General features: G+C 42.4%; 1 protein-coding gene across 5 annotated transcripts in view; it reads right to left on the bottom strand.

The window, feature by feature from the left end:
* LOC146982861 (BAR/IMD domain-containing adapter protein 2-like) overlaps positions 1-25,450 on the bottom strand; it is a 55,618-nt gene that overhangs the window by 13,279 nt on the left and 16,889 nt on the right. For all 5 annotated transcript variants that reach the window (XM_085784117.1, XM_085784115.1, XM_085784116.1 and 2 more), the window contains exons 2-6: positions 25,097-25,172; positions 21,330-21,416; positions 9,336-9,397; positions 7,841-7,912; positions 4,989-5,126 (exon numbers count right to left, since the gene is read on the bottom strand). In XM_085784117.1, coding sequence (XP_085640243.1) covers positions 4,989-5,126; positions 7,841-7,912; positions 9,336-9,397; positions 21,330-21,416; positions 25,097-25,172 — 435 coding nt within the window. The remainder of the gene's footprint in view (positions 1-4,988; positions 5,127-7,840; positions 7,913-9,335; positions 9,398-21,329; positions 21,417-25,096; positions 25,173-25,450) is intronic.

Below are 25,450 nucleotides of genomic sequence, written 5' to 3'. Positions count from 1 at the left end.
TTTTTTGTTTTTTCTGCAGCCTCTGACTCACAGTCTGCTGGCCTTTCCATCACTTCTAAGTAGAGCTAATAGGAGCAACTCAACCGGCATGCCCTCTCCCTCTGGTTGAATCCGTGTGGCCCCAATTCTCAGAGCATTTGAAAGGTCATCAAAGTAACCCAAGACAATGGGTGAAGTGGGAAAAGCCCGGGCAGACATCAGCCACTCTTATATATCAGAGCGACCTCAGGTTACATCATAGCTGGAATGACTTGTTTTGCAAAGGTTATGAATATAAATGAAACCTGCTGCACGTCAATGCAGCTCTCGCTGTCGGATCAGCAGCGCTGCCTTCCTCCATGCGGGTGTCCCCTTACACTGACATATTCAGGACAAAGACTAAGCTATGTGACGTTGTACATTTTACTGCACTGTATACTAACATAGTTTCCAGTAATTATAGGCACGGAGGACGTCGGGAGGGCTTCACAATCTTCAAAAAGCAAGGAAGCATACAGTAGGGTTCACAACAACAAAACTCAAACACTCCTTTTCATTCCTGTGGGGATTCAAAAGCATTTTCCTGCACAGTTGAGAGCTGCTTAGGTCTGCTCTTCTGTTCCTTCATCATCAGCAGTCTTTGGACTGAAGAGAATTGTATTGTAACTGCTCTAGGGCACCTACACCTACAATATCTGCATGGATCTGTATGCGTGTTTATTGGTCAGGGCTGTGCTTATCTACGGCAATCTTTTCCTGCATCCGTATGGATATGTGCATCCACAATTCCTGCTTTGACTCTGTCGAAGAAACCCAGAGCTTATCAAACACCTGGTGACATCAATTCTGACTCCCGGCTCTCCATCTCTTCCTATCTGCCTGGGCCGTTATTAACAGCCTGAGCGGCACCAAAGCAGTTTATCTAGATAAAAACCCTCTTTCTATGGCACCTTGGTCCACTCCACTGAGCTACATAATGAGATGATTAGCATTTTGGCAGGGGCTTTTTGCCCATTGATGAGATGGTGCAGAGAAAGAGGCTGAAGGCAGAAAAGAACAGGGGAGACAGACAAAAAGGAGATGAGACAGAGAAGTGGGTGGGACAACGGTAAAAAGTGCAAGAGAGAGAGAGAGAGCCGAAAGAGACGGCGATCAATGAAACGCGGTCGCCATCTGTGTCCGCTGCCAGACTGCGCTCAGACATACTTTACTTTTTAATGAAAAGGGATAAGATGAAAAAGAAAACTTAGTGCGTCTCATCTGCTAAAAACACAGATGCAGTGAAGGAGAAGAAGGAGGAGGAGGAAATGTTGAGGCCTCCTTTGCAACTTTATTTCTACACTTCTTTCTCAAGTGTTTTCTATTGTCTGAAGGAAACAATCTAAGCCTCTCTACAGTAGGTGGATGGATGTCATTGTGAAGCACAGCTCCTGAGTGAGTGTGGGTCTGTGTCCCCCTCTAGTTCTCTATCTCTCTGTTCCATGTGTGTGTGTGTGTGTGTGTGTCGCTCTCTCAAGAGGACCTGGGCACAAACGAGTTGACTTTTCTCTAAGACGCCCACAGCCGTGATATGATCAGTGAGAATGAGCAGGCTGAAAATGAGATAGGGAGATTGATTTTTTTCCCCCTTTCTCCTGCTAAACGACTGTACGTTATGAATGCAGAGCCTGCTGAGATCGTTCCTCTGCACAGATGGGCCCAGCTGATCATTCACACAGCCTCTGTTACACTGTGCAGATATGCTACTACTTTGTGCAACCAATAAGGGGAAATGAGTTGGGGTTTCTACTGTGCTAATAGTTTGCTCCATGTCTATTCACCACCACATCTACAGAGCTCCACTGCAAAATACTGCTTCCTACAGTATGATATAAACTGCTGGCAATGAAATGTGATCTAGAGTCTTTATTACCTTCGTATGGTGGCTGTGTTTGGTCAAAATACAATTTAAACTGATACTGAAGTCATATAAGGGTGTATGGAAATTGGATCCGAAGTTCTGTGTTTATTCACGGCTCCCAGTTCTTTATTGATTTTGTTCTCTCACCTTTGATTGACTTAACAAGAAATACCCAGAAATTCGATTAATTTCCATATTGATAGCACCAAATTATGAAATACATTATTTCAGTGAACTCTACAGGGTTCAAGACTTTACAGGTCCCAAAAAGAGCAAGCACTTGGCAAAGAAGAGGAGGAGAAACTCCCTCTCAACAGGAAGTGACCTCTATAAGAACAAAGCAGCCGTTTGCTTTGATCTGTTTGTACAGAAATTATTCTTTCCTGTGTGAATCTTTCATAGGAATCACAATAAAAGTTTTAACACAGGGCATATTTTCTGAGTACATACTCCTCCAGTGGATAAACACTTCTATTTCCAATGTCTCTCTAGCTTTTTAAAATCCCTTAAGACCAATCTCTAAATTAGCACTACACAATTGTCAGTAATTAAATCCAACATTTATTCATTTATCATTTTGGGGTATAGTGAACATTACAGCCTTTAATGTGGATTTAGTTGTATTTTTTAATTTAGTCAAATTAAATTAGTTCATTTTTTCTAATTTCTGTGCAACCTCCTGTTGATTTCCAATAAAGGATTTGATTCGAATCCCAGTTTCTGTTTATCAAAATGGTGCTTCATCTCTTACTGGAAACCATTTAACAGAAGCCTAATTATCCAGCACATGAAGGTAGCTAGTCTTTCACAGACAGGTACATGTAACAACTTGCCTTTCCTAACTGAGATTTACAGGCTTAGTGCCCTGAAACAATCCTCCTGCTCCTAACGCTGCAAAACTGGACTTGTGCACACACACACGGCCACCAACATCTCCTCATGACATCCCTGACACAGTGGAACAAACTCAATATGACAGAGCGGTCAAATCAATCTAACACTGCCAGACCACCCCAGACAGGAAGGGGCGCATGTGTGAGTGAGTATGTGTGTTAACTAATGTGCGGCCAAAGGAGTGAGGGTGAGGGCGTTTTGTTCCAGAGCCTAACCAGCAAAGAGCAAAGTTTTTATATCCAATGAACTCTATAAAAAAATACTATGTTGTTGGCAGAATCAGGTTCCTGGTCCAGGTATCGATCCGACTCTGTCAAGGCCGGCTACGCTCCACACAGCAGGACCGACAGTGGAGCGGTAATCACCGTGCAAGTCTTGACCTGCCAGCTTTGAGATTTTTGTCTCCATCCCTCCAGGCAGTCAGACAGTGAAATCTCTGTGAAGTCACACTGTCACCATTTTCTGCTGTGTCATTTCTCTCAGTTTGCCATGACACACTGGTTACAGGACTAAACAAATAAACAACTTGTAAACACCACCACCAGAGCAGGTTAGAGCGTCTTGCTGCATGTGAGTGTACACTGTCACTCCCTCTCTCCTGTCGAGCGGGCGGCCGAGCGATAACTAAATGTGAAAGATAACTAATTGAGTTACTTCTAACACTGAAGGTTCATTCCGACTCATCAATATTCATTTCACCTGAGCGGCTCTGTCGGCGGCCGCTTTGCTATGGAGATAATCACATGAATGATGACGCCCAAAGCAAACGCTGCTGCGCAAACACAACTTTGACAGGTTTGAAATGTTGCCTGCCTGATTCCACAAAGTTAAACTGTTGATAAAAGCATTTGTACATTTTGTCCATATTACAGCAGTCACACAAGCACACCCACAGTGTGCCAAAATAAGACATTTTCAGGGCTTGTGTCTAGACTAGCTGATATGCCCCCAAAAAATCAACCCATCAGTTTATCTGCCTTAATGCTTTAAGTTTTTTACATGGCTGTTCATATATACCTACAGGGTGATCTTCAGGATACATTTCAGAATAAAGGCACACAAATTTGAAACACAAATTCTGTAGCATGATGCTATATAATAAAGAAATTGCATAAGATGCTCTAAAGATCCTCTCTAATATACAGTGTATGATCATTTAAAAGAAGACATAATGCCTATAAAGCGATCTAATAAAATAGCCGACTACTTCATTACTAATTGACCCTTCATCAGTGTGCAGACTTCACTCCTTTTTTTTCCCTTTCCATAAAAGAATATATATATATATAAGAATATATAAATAAGAATTCTTATATATATATATATATATAAGAATGTGGAAAGGGAAAAAAATGTGGAAAGGGAAGAAAAACTTAGAAAAAAGGAGTGAAGTCCGCACACTGATGAAGATCCACAGTGATCGAAACATTGATCGTTCCACAATACATGATACAGTGTGCGGACTTCACTCCTTTTTTCTAAGTTAATTTTGTTTGTTGGTCCTGCACCTGTAGTGCGTTTGGATGTGCGTGCTCTACTCCACTTTTGTGTTCTCAAAAGGGAAAAAAACCCCACAAAAATGCCACTGTCAGTCATGTTTTATTTTAAAAGGCCTGTGTTTATCTCATCTAGTCCGTTTTGGATGATTGCATCAGCTTTTGTGCCTTATACACAAGATCTGCTTTTAGCCATCCTGTTAAAACCCTGATCAAAGCCATGGGCCGAAACACACTGGACACAATGTGGTGAATGTGTACACTCTTTCAGTGCAACAATTACTGTAGCTGACTTTTCTTTTCCCATGCATGTCTTTGTATGCAGGCTGTTCCGTGTGTGTGTGTGTGTGTGTGTGTGTGCGGAGATGCACTTAAGATTGGCAGGGGCACAAGACTCATAATCAAACCTCCACTATTTGCCTTCCCACTCAGGGCACCTCGTCGCCACTGCCTCCACCCCCATCCTTGCTGTTTTGTGTACTCTCTTTACTTTAAGAAGAATAAAGTCATTATTTTGCACCAAGACTCATGAATCTCCAATCCAACAGTCACCCACATGCACATAAACTCTCAAGCTAAGTACAGCAGTGCTACAGTAGGAAGTGGTTTGTTTATGATTTAATTTTCTTGAATTTCTTATAGCCATGTCTGGTTATTTTGTCCTTTTTCTCTTGCACTGACTGATTAGGATTTCAGCAAAAACTCAGCAACAAGCTCACCTGCATCTCCTTCTCTCCGTACTTGGAGGGGTTCTTGCTGCCCTGGCTCTTCCTGCGCAGCTTCTTTAGTTCGGCCTGGCACTTCTCCAGACTCTCCCCTTTGCTCTTGTGTTCCATCTGGTATTTCTTAAGGGCAGCCTACGTGGGACACAAAGACAAAATTAGGACCACAAATTAAAAGCTCTGGGTGACATAGTTAGGGACAGAGATAGGCAAATAGGCTACATAACAGTCCTGCCAAATCTTTATTCATTTATTTTGAAAAGTTTATTTCCTACACCAATTCCCACTTTACATTTCACTGCAGTAACGAAAATCATTTTGCAGAGGCTTGAAACCTCCCTCAGATCTCCATCAGAACATTTCTCTTTGAATTTTTGTTGAGGTAATATTCCTGTTGGCATGTCGAAGTGGGCTTTCACATCTGTAACCAATCTGTCTGTTTTAATTAAAGAAGCACACTAATTCACGATTCTTCTCGTCGTATCTCGTATTATCTGTCTTTCCGAGTTTGATTTTGCAACAGCACAGCTTGTGACTGCATCTCTGAAAACATCCACTGTAACTGATTACACACAGATTTCCAGTTGATGTTCTTAGTGTAGTGAAAAAGAAGAGAAATCAGTGACTGCCTGCACAGAAAAAAAAAAAAATGATTGGCATGATTTGTAGAACAAGCAAAATGACTGGCCTGGCCCTTTTACAGACAGTTTATTAATTTCTTTTTTTTTAATTTGCTTATTTATTTATTTATTGAGAAAAACTACTTTGTTTCTGGGCTATACCAGTTCCGTTGCTATAGTAACTGTGCCTGGAGTGACAAAACTCATGTGGTTTCTGTACAAGGCAAAATTGGCGGAGGAGAGCTCATGCATGAGGGTTCAACACCCACATTTGCATAGCTGTAAGACGCTGAGGATGCAGCCAGGTGTCCTCTGGCATCCTTTGACTGTTTGTCACCGGAGGACCAAAACTATGACACAATCATGCTGTGTTTGGGTTTCATAACAGAGATGGGCGGTGTTAGTTCTGTAAGCCTGTGCCGCGCTGGAAACCTCTGAACGACTTGTGAAAATAAACATCAGCTGGAATTTCCTACTTCAGCTTTCTCTACCGTTCATTAATTTTCCATGTCAGGAGCCTCTTTGAAATATTGATTTGGATGTTGTGATGTTTCCGCACAAAGCAGACCAAAACATGCCTTTGCACAACCCAATAACAATGGATGAGTCATCCTTTCACTTCCTGATACTGTAAGTCTTCGAGGTAAAGCAGTTAAACCGATACAGTATGTGCTGCTGTGCAATACACATTTGCAATTTTACTCTCACAATCCGAGGCTCCCTGGTGGAAAGTCCCCAGCACATGGATCATAGTAATGATTAGAGAAGACACAGCTGGCTGTTGTGAAGAGTTCTCTTTTGGTGTGCAGGGCCATATTGGGTAAACAAGATAATATCCCGAGCATCCGCCTCATTGAGCTGGAATGTTCCCCCTAATTAACAAAGCAAAAGCCCGTTTGAGTTTTGCTGCCTGCACCCATACTGCAACTCTCAATCACTGGCTACAACTGCAGACAGATGATTAGTCGTGTTTGAATCAGATTAGAGCCAAAGTGGACAGTAGATGAACTTTGGTATACTTGGAGAATCTGACCCTTGTTCTAAATACTCTTTATTGATAATCTATAGCCTATGTTATGTCACTATATGCCTTTTTTTGCATTCCAGCTTAATGCCCAAATTCTGACCTCTGTGTAATGACTGCATAGTGCCGTAAAACCCCATGTGAGCCATTATGGGAGACAAGAGAGAGGAGAAGCAGAGACAGGGGGGCAGAGAGAGATGCACCAATGGGAACAGTACACACACACACACACGCACACACACCACTCTAGAGGAAAAAACAGAAAGCTTGCCTTTGAGTCTTTTAGTCAAAATTTCAGATGATTAACTCACAAAGTCTGAAGCAAAATGATTGCTATTATTACTGCGGCAGATCTGTACAAAATTCATTAAAAGTAATGGATGTTATAACCCCAGGGAAACACCCAGATTGGAAAAAAAGAGTCTTTCTAATATAAAAAGTATGAAACATTTTTCATATTTTTCGCATTAACATTAGACAGCAAATACAAATTTGACAAATTAGTATAGAAGTGATGAAACTTGAAAATGGTTTACAAATGGTTTTGAATTGACAGCGTCTGCTTTACCTAGAAGTCTCAATATTAAGTCAAAAGGCCAGAAGCTGAAAAACACTCAGACAATCAATGTTTCTATTGAATTTTAAAAAGCTGAATTATATAAACTGTGAGTGGCTATGAGTGTGTGTGAGTGACTGAGTAGCTGTGAACCGACACAGCTCGTAACGTGCTCCCTTCAAACAATACAATACAATGATGGCAATATCATCCCATCCCCCAAAACAATGCACAGCAGTGCTGCGCTACACTCAGGCTGCAACCCACTCATTCTAAAGATATCACATGTAGACCAGCTCCACAGTGCTTACACACACACACACACACACACACACATACATACATACATACACACGTTCTCCGGGAGGGGTTTATTATAATCAATCTACCCTTGATGGGTGAGTAGACATGAAATGTTTTCAAAGCTTTTTTTTTTTTTTTTTCCCACAGGCACATCCTGTTATTGTGTCAGAAACAGACTTTCATCCGGATGTTAACACACACAGAGTTTCACCTCCATCCCCGTTATCACCTTAGTCAAATTAGGTCTTCACAGATTTGATGGAACACAACATAAGAGCACACAGCGATGAAATAAAACATAGAGGGCACTGATTGGACTGAGGCTGCGAGCTAATCAGATACTCACGGTGAGATAACGAGCATCCAGATCCACCTTCTTCTCCAGCTCAGAGAGCAGCTCGTTGTGGAAGGATTTCAACTGTGGGGGGGAAGGGCGAGGGAGCACAGAGACACTTCAATAACATGATAGTGACTTGCACATCAATGGCAAAATCAATAATGTATAGAATCGTGAAGTTGTTCACAGTGACCAATAAGCTGCTCAATAACATCACTTTGTTGCAAGATCGTGAATTCAAAATTTTAAGGCAACAATTTATAATATCTAAACACTATCAAGCATTTAGAATTATTTAATACGTGACTCATCATTTCTAACGTATTCTCCCTACATTGATACTAATTAATATGTAATTTATAAACAGTTACAAAACTCTAAATCATTGTATGTATAAGTGCGTGCCTAAAAATATAAATGGCCTGTTCAACTTTATAGACTGTGAACCACATCGCCTAAAAATCTCATTTGAAATCGATATAAAACTTGATTTATAACTGCTGGACCCATTTTTTCATTGTCAATTCATTGTAGATGAGCTTATTAGAGGTAAACAATTATAACTGTGTGAACTGATTACATACCAATCAGTATCAATGCAGGAAGAATGCATTATGAATGATGCTCTGCTAACACTCATTGCTATGCACCGTTACAAGTAACATCATTGCTATTATGTGCTATAGTAGAATCCTTCCTATGTTTTTTTTTCCCTTTTGTCTCATTTCTGCAGCTATAATTTTCCTGGATCAGAGGCCTGGCTTAACTTGTAGAAATCTTCGACGTCTGGGGATGTAACAGCAACACATGGGCATGATATGCAGCTGTTCATTTCACATTTAAATCACAAAGATTTATTGATACTGCTGCAGAGGAGCTATGAAATAGTAAACTGCAAAAATAAAGTGATTTTTTTGCTCAGAGTACAGAGTCTAGAGGACAGGAATGATTATACAGTATTAAATATGATATTGTCAAAAAATATTAACTGGTACATAAGTTTGGCTGATCTGTGGTTGAACTCAAGGGTGTTCAAGATCTATGACCACAACGTGATTCGCACCTACATCCAGGCTATTTTTTGTACCAGATGCGCAGTAAATTTATACTGACTGTGAATACCTTGTCAAACGAGCACATTACCCAGACTACCACGCTGTTGTAATAACTCGCTCATCTTCCCCAGCCACCTCCTGAGTTAGCAATTTGGATTTATATGAGCTCAGCGTGTCTGTTCATTCAATAGAGGCTCAGGTTCATTTAATTGCCATGTTTTCCACATGCCGGCCACTCAGGGACAAATCTGTGTCACAGCTTGGCAGATTTGTTCAGGAGCATCATGGGGGTACAGGGCCACACCGCCAGACCAGAATGTATTACCGCCGTAATAGCTCGTAGTCGTGTCAGAATTATTGTAGAAATATTTTACATAACCCAAGTTTTATGGAGTGTGCGGTGGCGCTGAACCGCAAAAGTAAAAAGGCTTTGAGCTTAGAATACCAACCATCTCCTCTAGCTGCACTTGGATCTGTCTGTGGACCTCAGCCATCTGGAACAGCACATCCCCTGCACAGAGAGAAAGAGGGAGAAAGGGAGAAAGCACATCAACAACACTCAAACAGCACAAGCACATCCACTGCAGAGAAATAAAGAGGAGAGAAAGTAGGAAGCTGGATAGAGAGAAGGGGGGGGGGGGGTGGGGGGGAAGAAATGCAAGAAAGAGAAACAGAGAAAACCCCAGCGTGCAATGCTCATGCAGTAACACAAGACGCACAAACATACAGTTAAGGACAAGTGACTTGAAACTGGGACAATGAAGAACAAGATGAAAGTTTGTTGTTTTTTTTTTATATAAGATGACAAAAAACTGAAAATGAAACACCAAGAAGTGATAGAAAGTGAGGAAAATGAAGTGGGAAAACAAAACAAGCCGAAGGAATCAAACTTGAAATTAAATTCTGGTTCTTCAAGCGTGTAAGTACTGATGTCTCGTGGAGATCAAACATATTGCCTTTCTTTCTTTGATTAATCTCATCATCAGGCAATGTGATTTCTAGAACAAAAAAATAAATAAAAAGTTAGAAATAAAAAACAAAAAAAACACCTCCAAGAAAGGTTATAGTCTCCACGTAAAAAGAAGTAGAAAAGGTAATAACCAAATGGGAGGGAGAGATAAGGGGGTCATGCAGCTCATGAGAGTGTTTTATTGTCATATACCTACAGGCTGCCTCTTCTGAATGTGCAGTGCATTGTCAAGAAAAGGAACACAAAGAGCTACATTGAGCGAAGGACACGTATACATAGAGACCTGGTGGAAAGACAGTGTGAAATCTACAGAAACAATGAGACAGACACATTTCCTTGACCAAAAAGTCCAAAGCTCCTTTAGATTTAGCTCCGTCTGATGTGTTACACAAGTTATTGTTGTGGTTGTTGGTAAAAAAAGAAAAAAGAAAAAAAAGAGGAACACTGAGGGCAGCTACAATTGGTTTGTGTTACTCAACAAACATCATATTTAAATTATTGCATTTTGATTTAAGTGAGTATGCTCGCATGGAGATGAGACGTTTAAGTGATGACACACACATATGGCATTAAAAGACAACAGACTGGACAAAACATGATCTAACACTGTCTTACTGCAGACATTTATACTACGTATATAGTAAGAAAAAAAAATATTCTGGACATTTGTGAGTAAGAGGTTATTTTTAACGTTTATTTATTTTCCTCTGTCTTTCTAGCTCTCTCTTAAACACACACGCAGACACACACACCTCCCACCCCCTGCTGTGTCCTCATTTGAAAGCTGACCTGTAAGAGTACATCCCGCTCACAACCTCAATCTCAAAATGCCTCATCAGTGAAATAAGGACTTTGTGTGAAAAGTGACTTTAAGACGTCACCGAAGGGCTTTGGAGTGTTCTCCATCTCAGCAGAAGGCACATACAATGCAAATCAATGCAGACAGACAAGCACTGAAGTGACTGTAACGGAGGAGGAAACAAAAAGGGAGAGGGCATTAACGCAGTGAAACAGGTTGTAGCTTTAGAGCTGTACAACAGGGGGGAAATACAATATGCATTGTGGTTGACTTTGTTATTTTTGGTTGATATCACTTAACTTTACCGCCCTTATTTATCATCTATAAGTATTATAAAGTATACAGCATTATAGTAACAACTGGTTTACAACAATAATGTACTTATTAGCACTTAAAGCTCATTTCTCCTGTAAAGACATACAGTATGTCATATGAACTACATCAGCTTCAGCTACAGGTGCCTGCATGTGCAGTTCCTGGCTGATACATTAAAAAAACATTAATATCTACTCAAATTATATTTTAGTGAGTTATGAATCATTTATTAGAAGTTTTACAGTAAGTTCTGTCAATCATTGTCATGGATTTTTTTTTAAAGCCAGGGTTTAACTGTGAACTCTAATGAATTAGTCAAATGCTATTAGAGCTGATTGTTTAAATACTATTCATTACTAGAGATGTGAGTTAAGTCAAACTTAGTGTTTAATAGATCCTTTTTTTTGGTCTTTCACTAGCCTACATGTTCAATACAAGTTCAGTGCAGTCACTGCCCCAGCAGCTCCTGTATACCCAGGACAGCCAGGCCCTTTTCCCATGGTGCAACCTGCCTGCTGATCTTGTGCCTTACAGGAGCAGAGAAGCAGGCCAAAGCTCCCTGTCGGTTTCCCAGCAGGCCCACTAAGCAGCTTACAGATACTCATCCCTGATCACAGCCCTGCAGGCTCAGAAAACCCCCGGCATCCTGTCTGGCAGCGTCAAACTAGCTGGATCGATTAACAAATGAGCAGCTCATCACTGTACCTCAGACACACACCCACAGATCAACTTTAACTGGCAGCGTTTGCAGGAAACCAGAAAGGTAACGACGAAAGAATGAATGAATGAATGTGCGACTGATCTCATCTTGTCATCTGCAGTTTCATTACTGCACAATGTACGATGCCAAAGCATGGATGAGGGGAGAAAAAAAGAAAAAGAAAAAAAAAAATCACACTTTGGAGATGCAAATAGTTACCATGGCAACTTTGATATCATATCACAACAGTAGCAGAAAATTGGACTGCATCCTTCCTTCATGAGCAGTTAACTGCAGGGAATTCAATCAAGAATCAATAAGGGGGGATAACGTGGTAAATCTGAACGTGTAGAGCAAAGCAATGTTGTCATTGGAGGAAATATCTGGCAGGCTGAACACAACCTGAGAGACTTCATGCAAGAGCTACCAGCCTGACAAGGATATCCGCATACCAGCTACGAGCCACTATGACAGACAGGTCGGCCGCTGCAGTGACAATCTCACGAACACGCACAGAAACCGGAACACCCCCTCCCGCCCCCGCCCTTCGCCCTCGTGCACGGATGCATAACCTCCTACGTGCACGCACACCACCAGTAAATAAGCCTTCAAAACATTCATTACTGTATCGATATTTCCCGGCTCACTTCAACCACGCCCGTGTCCCCTGGCTGAGAGAAAACAATAGTTCCTTTGTTGGGAAGTGAGCTCAGGTCGATCTGCACCTGCAGCACAGCAACAAGCAGCCACACGCCCGTTAGCTTCAAGCACCGAGTCAAAGCATGGACACATGACTCTGGTGCTTGTGAACAGACTGTCCCCCTGAAGTATGACATCAGCTTGTGTAGATGTATTGACTGCTTGTGTAACAGCAGAGATGATACACCCACACAGGTAGAGAAAAAGAAAAAGGAACAAAAAAAAAAAAAAGAATAACAGAATGTGGTGCTATGGAGCAGAGAAAAATAAATAAATAAAAAGTGGAAGTTTGCAGTGTTGAACAGAGAGAACAAGAGAGACAGAGATGGAGAGAGGGAGAGAATGGAGGTGGATGGAGAGACACTGAATCACTGGTGAAGGTCAAGCCGGATTCACTACGGGTTGTCATGGAAGCAGGATAATGCTAGGGTCGTTGCCATGGGAGAAGTTGCAAGATGAGGGGCAGCAGCTGCAAAGTGCTGTGTTACAAAACGCTGTTCAAAGATCTCCACCCCTTACTATCAGCTATCATTACATCAGCATCTACGCTTCTCCCTGGGGACCGAGGTGGTGTGTGAGTCTCACCTGGGGATCGTGTGTAAAGTACAGTCAAGTGTGTGTGTGTGTGTGTGTGGATAAAAGGTACAGGGATGTTAATACCCTCCTAAGTCACCGGGGAAACAAACAAGTATAATGGGGCAGTGGGATAATGTGCGAGACGCAGATAATAGCTGAGAGTCTGGGTGGCAGTGTGAGTGTGTGCATGTGTGCGTTTGTGTACATATGTGCGAGTATACACACCCTCAAGGCATCTAAACACAGTTAATCTGGGAGTGAGGGACGTTTATGCTACGATTTCATCCATCTCTCACTCTCATAAACACACACACACACACACAATGAACAGTTTGGATTCAGCCTCTCATCAGAGGAAGAAGTACTGATCACAGCCATCACAGCTGTTCAGCCTAGTAGCCCAGTATAAGTTTGTCCAGCAATGGTGTCACCCATTTAGGCCATAACCAAAAAGCTTTTAATGGGAGAAATGCACGACGCCGAGATGAAGTGGGTCAAACAAATGTTGCAAGTAATCTTGACATTTATTGTAAAGGCTAAGGTATAGGCTGTGGCGTATTGTCTGCTAGATAATACTCTGCAGTACACAGCAAATCCAAACCATCTGTTATCAGCGAGCTACAATCCTTGCCCGTTTTTAAGCTGCTGTTGCACAAGCCCCAACCACACAATGTGTTTTGTGGCAGCAGAAAGATGAAACATGACATTCTGAGATAGAGCTGTATTTCTGTGATGGTTATTATTACATTTGAACATCTTGTAATTTTCACAGAGAGGAAATAAAACATGAAGCTAAACAAGAGGCAAACATAAACCAAACATTTTTTTAAATAATGTTTCTGTATAAACTTACATAATAATAGCTGAAATGTCTTTATCTGCTTCTGATTGGTTTATAACACGCCTCAGTGGGCTGGTTGAGTTATCCTACTGCTGTCATGAGATGTAGCAGGTTCAGTTAGGATGTACTGTACCACACCATGCAGCCAAAACAGCATTCAGTGTTTGACTTGTGTGACTCTTTCATTGTGTTGTTCACAAGTTTTCTCCAGATCGAAACAGGATTTTATTTTACAGTAGACGGTTAATAACTTCACAGAAACCTGCACAAGGCTGCAAAAGCAATTGTGGGTCATGACTTTAAACTCAAAAACACATGTCTCCTGAGAGAAACTTTGATTACTGCAGCACCAAGCGCCTTTTAGGTAACTGGTTTTTTCTTGTTGCTGACAGCATAAATGATGAATTACAAGTACTTTGACTGATTTGACAAACTTGGGAGAAACATAGAGGGAGTAAGAACTCGACATGCAGATTATGGTGTGTGTGTGTGTGTGTGTGTGGTTGGGTAAGGAATCATTTTAAAGATCTAGGGTGTTTTGTCTCTCAAAGTCTTCTAAAATCAAAGTAAAAAGTTCAAAGTGAAGAAAGCTTAACATGAAAGAGGAATAAATTTTGTTTTAAGGCACATTAGGCAGACAGAGAGAGCACAGCACATGGGGAGGCAAAGAGTGGAGTGATAGGGAAAGATCCCTGGAGAATACAGTCATAACAAGTGATCCCTCAGTGTAACAGGAAAGAGACAGCTGTGAACTCGCACAACATTTTAAGCTTTAATGACAGCACTGTCTTCTCCAAAGCTGTATAACAGAGCTCTTTGCACTCGAGGGGAGGCAATAGGAAAAGAAGAAAAAAAGGAAAAGGAAAAAGCAGAGTCATGCAGCTACCTGTTGAGGTATGGGCTGAGTGGAAAACCAAACTAATCTCTGCAACTGTGTGTCTGTGCTATCTAATCTAGGAAGTTAGCCCTTGGAAACCAGGGTCACTATAGGGTCTTCAAACAAAGTGTATTTAAGTCTAAATGTACATAAGTGGAGTGAGAGTAGTAGACTGGATGTTGTTTCACAGCTGTATTGGTCTATAAGAGCTGAGGGTTTACCCAGCAGAGCAAGTCACACTAAAACTAAAAAAAGGACTCATTTCTAGTCTACTCAACTTAAAAGATATTTTAATTCTTTGCTCAGTTTTAGGGGAAACTGAATGTTGTACTGTTAAAGAAGCCTGATGAAAATAAGATATGGCCTGCTCACTAGTAGAACATAATGCTAGTCAGTAAGACAAGAGAGTTATAGTTGGTTGCAGTTTGAGTTGTTAGGCAATAATAACATAGGCCACCCAATGTGTGACAGCAAAAACGACCCATGGGCAACATTCAAACTCTGCAGGCAAACATTTCCCCATCACTGTAGTTATCCACATCAAACATGGCTTATCATGACTTGTAAGTAGCCTAATGTAGCCACTTGGCATAGCTACATATTCCTACATTAGATAGCTGAGATAAATAGGCTTATACTAGTGTTTGTGATGAAGTTACTTTACATTTGTGCATAATGGGCCTTCCTCTCTGTGGTGTTTAGTATTTCTATGTAATTGGTCCAAATATTAAAATTCTTGTCACAACTGTAACATTGAGGGAACACACCATTAATATTGTATGGCCCTGATACAGTATGCATGTGAGCACACTGAAACCAACACAGAGGAGAGGAGACTGACCGTAGAGTTTAGATTTTAACTCATTTCAGATTAGGTAAATGGATAATGAAAGTGTGGGACTAAAAATTAAATAAAGACATTGCTGCTGCCACTATATACCTATCAAATGACAACAACACAGGACACGTAATAGCTCATACAGAATCATGAAATTACAGATCTTTTCCTCTTTTACACTCTAGAAATAACCTCTTGCAGAGTCATAAAAGGCAGCATGTAAAGCCCACACATCTACAAAATGTGTGTATGCATGCACCACGATACCAAATCCTCCAAAATGTGGATGTACTGGTTTGATGACACTTTCACATTAGCTTGGCACTGACTGTGGTGCTTTGTGTCATGAGTGCACGCCAACTATGAAGAATGTAAATATACATCAATTATTTGGACAAGGCTGCACTGGAATGTAGTAAGTGTGTGGAAGTGGAAGTCGCTGTGTGAATGTTGTGTGCTTCTCTGAAATAAACCAATAGACAGGGAGAGAGAGAGAGGTAGAGTTGTCCATCGCAGCTGCATCTAAGCTCACCTTCAGCACATGTCACTGCCACGAACAAATGAAGGGCAATGTGAATGTGTGTAGATGGAGAGCGTGGGGGCCACTGCCTTCCCAGCATGCACTGCTCGCCTCAGAAATAGAGCAGGAGAAGGCAGGGACCCCTGGGATGGTGGCACGGAGCTAAGAAAAGAGCTCCTCTGCTCTCATTTAAACAGGGACAGGTGCTGGAGGAGGAGAGAGGTAGGCCAGACTGAAGACAGAGAGACAGAGGGGGGAAACAGAGAGATGAGAGAGAGACCTGCATCTATACAGTATGTGGAAACACGTCACCACTAACCTCTGCTCTTAACAACAGACATGTCATTCATCATTCTGGGCAGCATCCATTTACCAGCTGAAACAGTACACTAATTTCCAAGATTCATTAACACCACCGGTTCCCAGCCTCCTTCTCCCCGTGTGAATTTCTTTACAAGGCTATGAGGTGTTTTTCTTGTTTATTTTTTTTCCTCTCCCTCCCTAGTCCCCCCGGGCCATCAACCCAGTAGCAACCTAAGCAATCCATTAATCCACTGCTTGTGTTACAATTTAATAAAGCCTCTTTCTTTTTTTTTTTCCTTATGCATGTTGTTTCCCAAAAGACACATCGTTGTGCTGAATCATACACGTACGTTATTAAAAACGCGGTAATTAGGAAGGTTAGAGAAGTCGGTGAGAGGTTAGAAGGATATTTGATTTCCTTTGGCTGCACAGACTGAACTGTAAGCACTTCACATTCCTGCTGAGGTCCTTAAAAACAAAACAGTCAACAGGGAGTTTATTTTACTGTTAATTAGAAGGCAAGATAAAAGGAAAGCCAACTGCAATTTAACATACTCTATGATATATCATGTGTTAGAATTAGGCCACTACTCGGTACTTTCACTCTACAGTGAAACATTAGCCATGTAGGACAGACCTGTGGAACACACCCAGCCGAGCACAGAGCAGCTCTCCTCTCTACTTCACCTGAGGACACTGAAGGAACAGTTTGACCACACCAGCGAGTCGAAAAACAGGCCCCCAACCAGAAACCTATCTGCCTTCAGTATGTATGTAGGGTATGACAGCTTTGCTACTCGGTTGCACCAGTGAATTTCAGGTTGGGGAGTCTTACAAATTTACTTTAAAGTCTTTTTTGTCCAAATTACATCGAAGTCATATTATGTGTCTGTGTGTCCTGGCAGTAGTGTAGTAGGGCTGACTGTCACCTCACAGGCCAGTGGGTGGTGTTCCTAAAGTGTAGTGGCCATCTGACCCATCGCATACCATGCTGTCTAATTGTTCTTATCCTAACATATACAACTATGCTTAATAATGGATAAGAAAGGAACAGAACAACAACACACAGGAAAAATAAATTGATGATGATAAAGGCTGACGCTGCAGAATGAGACCACAGCTGTACGATTTCACTATGTTTTGCTATGTGTCTGTACTGTATGTTGTACATTACTGATACATTCTTACTCATTTGCCTTTTTTATTCAAATTAACTTCATTTTTCTACATAGACATATTATTAATTTGTTTCTATGATGTACCCTGGTGCACTTGTGCCTCATACGTACAAAGGCCAAACATATTCAGACCCTCATTTAATTTGAAAAAAAAAAAAAAAGTTATCTCTACAAGTTGTCCTGGTAATAACCTCCATATTCTTTGCCAGTCAAACACATAAATGCAAGCGAGCAGGCTGAGTCACACGACTTCTGAGCCAATCAAAAGCTTTGTGTAACACGGCCCAGTTGACTGATTGGTTGGGGCTTCTGTCAGTCACAACAAAGATAAAGGAGCTCCAGGAATGATGACAAATCAAAACACTAAGAGGAGTTCATGTCTCCATGGCTGCAGGCGTGGTGGTAAATAACAGGCCTTGTAGTTCAGAGGAATATAAACACAATGGAGCAGAGCTGGTTGGTTAAGACTGTCATAAATATCTCCAGTCGCACAGACTCTGTTTCCTGTATTTCCCTAGAAGGGTTGGAAAGCCACAAATGTCACCGAGGTAATAAGTGCACACTCCCTCTCCGTGAAGAGGGATAAAAGAAGAAGAGGATGGCACAAACAGAGGGAGAGAAGGGAGAGAGAGAGGAGAACGAGGGAGGGAGAGCAGGTGTGTGTGTGTGTGAGCGAGAGAAAGCATACATGCGTGCATGTGTATGCATGTGTGTGTGGGTGGTGAAGTGACAGGCGATGATTAGCCCAACCAGAGGAGGATATGTGGGAGGGAGTGTGTAGGAGTAGTGGGGCTGGCTTGAGAGAGAGAGAGAGAGAGAGAGAGAGAGAGAGAGAGAGAGAGAGAGAGAGAGAGAGACTCTGTCTCTTTAGGCAGAGATATACACAAGTGGATTAAAAGAGCACTCGTAGTGTATAAACACATAGAAATGACAGGAGATTTATGCACAGAAAATGTACACAAGCATGCAACTATAATAGGCATGACCCCAAACACATAAAACGTACGCACGTGCACACACACAAGGGTGGATTCCTGCAGGAACAAACTGTGTATAGGAATGTATAAAGACTCAAGTATGTGCATGTTGATGAGTTGATTATGAAAACACCAACATAGGGCATTATATATCACAAGGTAATTGCATTCCCTGTTTTAAGCATAACATTTATGCGTGTGTGAGAGAGTGAGTGCAAAAGAGCGGAGAAAAAAAGGGAGGGGGGAGGAAGAAAGAAATGGAGAGCAGCTGCCGACTCTTAGGTGTGTAGGTGGGACCATTTGCAGTCCGTCCCTTACTGAGCCTCGGTGGAATTATCAGGCTTTAAAAGAGATGCAACAAGAAGCTCAGACTCAGATTCATACATGCACACACATGTGTGAGCGTGCAACAACTCTGTGTGACATGAATGACGACAACTGATTGATTATGTCACCAATCTGATTGACTGCAAGCGTGGAGCTGGCTGGTTGGTGTAGAGGTCACTCAGGGACCTGACAGGACTAGTTGCTTGTTGGAACCAGGACATTTCAAACATAACAGAGCCTGGTTGGAGTTAAAATGGAACAAACAAGCAAATAACAATCACCACAACTGCTTTTGAAGGCCTCTGAGGGATTCCAAAATATACCCCTCTTCAAGCCTTAATATCAACTTATTTCCATAAACACATTCAAAGCAGGTTAAATTAGCTATCGGGACACAAAGTTAGTGTGAAGAAATGACTTATTTGCATGTTATTATCAAAGAAAAAGAACTGAAACTGTTTGTGTGGAAACATCCCTCGGGGGAAATAAGATTAGCACAAGATTATTAACAAAACAGATGTATAATAGCTCATTCTAAATCAAGATTAAGATAAAAAACAATACCTCGCCTCCCTTCATACGTTATATGTTACACGCACACAGTCTGTGGTTTGCTCATACTCCCTTTTCCTTCAGTCTCTGGATATTTCTGTCAAAAAGGAAGCTCTGACCTCGCCCCTGTGCGCGGTCAGACAGGAGGTCAAGGCACCGGCATCGACCACAGGATGTGGACTTCTCAAATAGTCCAAAAAAACAGATGGCTGGAAAATAAAACAGCACCAATCCTCCCCCTGGGAACCACAGTGCTGTGACAGAGGAGAGAGCTGGGTGTAGCTGGAACGCTGTAGTGACACTCAACAACAGGGGCTAATTCCTTTAGCTACATCACAACCTTTTCTTTTCAGCTCACAGCTCTACAGTACAAAAGCCATTTACAGCATCACTGTGGCTTGATGCAAACAGATGAGAAGAGACATTTATGAAGACAGACGAGATGAGTTGTTTGACCAGGGGAATGAGTCATTCCAAATATCCAGTCCCATGCAGATCTTCCTCCAGGCAGGGCTTTTGAAAATGGAATCAGTTTTCAGCTCCATCACGCATATACTTGTGATAAAAGAGGTGATATACTGTACAGTACATACACACAAACACGCATTGTTTTACTTTCCATATGCGAAAGAATAACAGGGAGCCGAATCACCTAACAGCACGCACGGAAATCCAAACACACATTTAAAACTGTATGAAAAGACGTTTTCTATAAAATAATAGAGAACCTTTTGCTGTTAGAGGCAAAAAAAAAAGTGTTGCAAGAAGAGATTAGATCAGCTGTCAGCGAGATCAGGAACATTTTGCTCTCTTTCTTGTGACAAGTTCAGCTCAGGATGTCTGGGCTTGGAGGAGCTCCCTACTGTAACTGGGGCTCAGTTTCAGCTCGTAGGTACAGCTGTAAACTTTAGAATCAATGGGAAACCTCACAGAAGCTGCAAGATAGAGAGACAGCACAAAAAAAAGAAGAGAGAGAAGGCCGCTTGCTGAATAAAACATCCTGAGAGCACTTTCATGTCAGTCCCCGTTGGCTGGGCTGGAGGAAACCCAAACTGGATCTCAGCTCCACCGCAACAAAGGCCCCGTCAAATCAACAGCTACCTTTTTTTTTTTTTCCACGCAGATCAAGCAGTCGAAAGCACAATCAGTGTGAAGGGAATCTCTTCAAACAGGAGCTGATTTCCCCACGGGCCGGCGACAGTAAACACAGACACGCTCACACACACACACACACACACACACACACACCCATCACCTGGGAAACCACTCGCAACGAGAGGACCAGGTGCTGTTTCTCCAATTGACCTTTACATTTGTAAACTGAACGCACACGCAGACAGATAACGGCAAATTGACATGACAAATACACATGGCATACGTTGCCACACACCTTGAGATCTGCTACACTGATGTTAATTCCACACAGAATCAATATTATCTGAAACTGGAAACACGTCCAATTGGAAAACTCCTAGCAGTCACAAAAAAAAAAAAAAAAAAAAAAAAAAAAAAGATTTCTCTAAAATCTCATCTCCAGCTTGGATGACAACATGTCTATACTGTTGTAAATTAATGATGTGCAGCTCCCTCCACACTGTGCTGGCAGTGCCATGCTCATAATTGTTACCTATTTCTTTCTATTGATGACATTTTCTCTGACAAAAGGCCTGCAAATTGAAAAAAAAGTTATTTCCTCCAGGACACGATGTGACAAGAAGCTGCAATGGGACTAAAATGATTTGGTAAAAAATGTTTTACTGAACGCACACACTCCTTCTGAATGCTACTTTGTTTCCCCTTCCACATTTTATTACACACAAAGTTGATGTTAGATGACGCGTGCGTGTATGTAAGTGTACGAAGAACTGATGCTGCTGCCCAAAGCTCAGTGTGAGCGACGCCAAGACAGAAAAAGACAAAGAGGAAAAGAAAGAACTTCATGAGTTAAACAAGTCTATGTTGGTAACTTACCCAAATCTTTGGATCCTTGACTCTCACTGGCCAGTTCCCCCATTCTGACCAGAGCATCAAAATAGCCTTTGGCAGCAAACGTAACATCTGTAAGCAAAGAGAAAAACCAGAGGAAAGCAAGATGGTTATCAAATTAAAAGGTCTTTTTGTCAAAAAGCCCTCTGGCTTCTCTTTGTCCCTCTACTTCTGCTTTTCCTCAGATGCTTCTTCAAGTCGTGAATCACAGCTTCTTGCTGTCAGAAAATGGAAAGGAAACACTGATGTCGCTGCGTAATTACTCAACATCATCTAGTTGGCACTCTGCATGCTTGATTGCGAAGAGGAAATTATTTTCTGACAAATAATCTGTGCTTGCTGGGTAAACCACGCAACCACTAAAAACTCTTTTTTCCTGTGATGTTTTTTGCTTCTGGCTCAGTGTAATAATGAGAAGAGAAGTTGGGTTATTATAACCCCAGGGTGTGTGTGAGCATTACATTTAATATTTAGAGGACTTTTGTTTTTCTTGTTACAGCTTGCCTATTGGTGGCATATGAACCACACGTTGCAGAGTCTATTTAGACTCAATGTTTGGCGCATAATATGTTTTGATGTCTGGTGTTTGAGTCCGTTTTGGAGGATGACTCTCAATTAGGTGGACCAATTTAAGTACCCCCCCCCAAAAAAAAAAAAAAAAAAGAAGGGAAAAAAAGCAGCACAGAGTTATTTTTTCTGATCTGTGACCAAATGAGCCAATAAAAGTATCTCTGAGTAGTGAGTAAACATTGTCTCGTCGAGGAAAGATCACTGCAGTGGTGTTAACCACCGGACATTTCTGTCATCTCATCCCATTTCGTCCATTTTGTCCATGTGTGTGAGCACTGGACCGTGTGGTGCTTTAGGGAGAGACTCTTTATTAAGGTTCAAATACCTGTGAAGGCCTCTGCTGCAGTGTCATTAGAAGGAGGTGAGTGAAAGAATCTTCTCTATATAGCATCAATACAGAGGATATCACTGCAAATGGTGACTGCTTCATTTACTGCTGTGAACAGATTTAGCCAAGGGTCACTGAAACAAATGTGTTTAACTGCTGCAGATTTTTTTTTTTTCCCATGAAGAACAGAGTCGTAATAGATGAACACAAGTTTGAATGGAACATAAATCATTACTACTGTACTTGGAAAAAATATTAACAGTCTTGTCGGTTGCGTGTGAAGAGATGTGTGAAACTTGTCTTATCACATCTTTTGTAGCGTGTTCCTGGAACCCCCCCTCCCCTCCCCCCTCCTCCATCCGGCCGAAGATTCAGAGTTCCCAGGATGAGCCGGGACATTTTTAAGAAATCTTTATTCTACAGGCCATACAAGCTCTGAATATGTCATGACTGCTATGACTGCACCTGGTCTATATCTATGTCTGTCTATGCCTGTTTTGCACAACATTCCAGTTTGTTTCTTGTTTCTATGCTTTGATTTGTCTTATGCTTTGTTGTCTTGGAGCGGCCGAAGACAAAATTTCCACTACAGTGGACATAAAGTCTTTCTATTCTATTCTATTCTATTCTAACTATCCATCCAAAAGAGAGTCTGAATATCCCTACCCATGATGTGAACGTGCAAAATAGAGGGGGTGTGGCTTTGGGAAGGACGCTAAGAGGTAGAAATAGGACTGGGCCAAAGTGTTTCGTGCAGATTTGTGCATAATCATGAAAATAAAGTTTGACCTCTACTCTAATCTTTAGCACAAACAATCTGCGAGGTTAATCCTAATCAGCAGAGCAGACCCTATCTCTCCTCTTCTCTCTCGCTGACCAAATAAAGCTCAACCAGAGTACTCCTGGTTGCCCAGATCAATAACCACCTGGGTTGGCCCTTGTTATTCCAACTGCTGCTGCGCTGGCCAAACAAAGGTCACACAGAGCACACACTCAGCTCCCAGTGATTTCTGCCCTACACTGCCATACAGGGCTACCAATCAGGTCCATCTCCGGTGAATAATGGCCTCTCTGCTTTTTTGGAGGTGAATTCAACAGCAGTCCAGGTGACAGATGGGGCCATGTGTCTGCAGACAGCTGCCAGGTGAGAGACACGTTTGCAACAATAGGCTGGCAGGGGGAAGGCTAATTCCAGCGGACAGATGCAGCCCGGCGATACAGAGGAAGTCTCCCTGGGCTGGAAGCCTCGCAGCTCCGCTTCAAGGCTGAGGGACATATGCTAATGCTAATCCCAATTACAGCTGAGTCAACGGCAGAAGAAGCTGCTGTGTGTTTTTCCTCCTTCCTCTCTTTGCTGGGGGAACACCTGAGAACTGAGAGCAGAGCCCACCCCCAGCTCCAGCCCCCCCGCCACGGAGCATCACGGCTGATTTCTCTTCATTATGCCAAACAGAACTCCTGCCTCGCTTGATGTGGCAAGTGTGTGTGAATGTGCATGTGTGTGTGTGTGTGTGCACATGTGTGGCAAGGAGTGGGAGTGGTGGGAGATACAGCAGATTTTCAAAAGCGATCTCCAAGCAACGGACACTTTCTTCTTGCTCATGCTGCTGCTGCTGATGTGTGCCTGCCTGCATGTGTCTGCATGTGAAGGGTGGTTGGGAAGATAAGCTGGATCTATACAGATACTTTACTTCTATCTAATGAAATGTGTGGTGAGGGGCTCACGCTGACAGAAGGAGAGGATTACCAGCTCTCTGATTGCGAGGCAGACAGACAATCGGTCGGGGAGGGGCTCATCTCAGGGCTACTGATCCATCACACATGCTTCACTCTGGAGAAGCGAGGAGGGAGAAGAAGCGCTCATCTCTTTATCAGGACAGCCATCGCTTCCTGTGTACCTGCATGGTTCCCTCGCTCTCTCTCAACACTCGCCGCCGGAGGACTTGTGTAACAAGCTCGGCGGTGGTGTTTGGTAGGCAGCGTTGGACTCATTCAATTGTATACATCTGTTGCTTTTACACTTACTAAGCGCTGTGAGATTCAGCAACTGACTGCTGTGCCTGAAAAAACCTGGAACGCAACCACTTCCCAGATCTAGCGAGCCTACCCGTGGAGCCCTTTTGGCATTTCTGGTGTTGAATAATTTCAGTGATTGCACCATATGGGTGGAAGCATGTCCTCCCATCCCCTGCCCCCGCAGAGCCAATCCCCGCAAAGTGGGTCTTTAATGGCTCAGTGAGTCTCTACCAGTCTGTTTCCTACCTACACCAAGGCCAGGATTAGTTATTGTGTGTGTCAGGGGGGAAGAAGCAGAGGCTCGGGGAGGGGAGGGGAGAGGGGGCCCCACTAATTGCTGGATTAGTTGGACTGAAGGCGTTCAGCCTTGTGTTAAGGTGGAGGAGTGTTTTGTACGGAAGCAAAAAAAAAAAGTTTTAGGCCACAGTTACCAAATCAGGAATAAAGAGGGTGTAATACCCATGTATCCACACATTTCCCTTTGTAAATTTGACTGCTGACAGGGAGCCGTCTGCGAGTGAGCTTCCTCACAAGAGATTAGAGGCTTTTTTTTGTGTTTCTCTGAATACACCTCCACCACAGTGGAGGAGCCGAGCCAGAGGTTGTGCACCACATGATAAGGCTTGCTCATTTGGCAGGAGGATAAATACTGTCCTGTGCTTTTCAGTAAGACAGAGGGAAAGATTGGTAGATATATTCTTACATGGAGGAAGAGAGCAATAGAAATAGACAGAGAGAGAGAGAGAGAGAGAAGGAGAGCTAGTTTGGCTGTGTGCCTGAACCTGCAGCGAAACAGGGAGCACAGAGAAAATAAATGAGAAAAAAAAAAGGGACTTACTGGCGAGGGCCTTCTCATAGTTCTTCCCCATGGCAACAAAGTTCCGTAAGCAGGGGTTGAACTGCTCCATGATAGTCTGAAAGAGAAAACAAGAGATAGATGGGAGGTGGAGGTTTCACTTATCTGCAGAGCCAGGGTCAAGGGCAGAAAGAAAAGACTTAAACCTTGTTCTATTCATTCTCCCTTGCACTTTCCTCTTCTCTCTCACTCTCTCTCTCTCTCTCTCGCCAACACAGACCTCCCTGCCAGCTGCACGAAATCTTGCCTCTTACAGTGTAAAGAGCTATCGACAGAATCTTTTGGACACACTTGCTGGGTTGTCTTGAATGTTAATGAGGGTAAGCACGGGTTTCT

The sequence above is a fragment of the Trachurus japonicus genome, chromosome 8, assembly GCF_045865225.1.
Source record: "Trachurus japonicus isolate A0001 chromosome 8, Traja_1.0".
NCBI lineage: Eukaryota > Metazoa > Chordata > Actinopteri > Carangiformes > Carangidae > Trachurus > Trachurus japonicus.
This window is presented reverse-complemented; position numbering and strand designations above follow the sequence as displayed.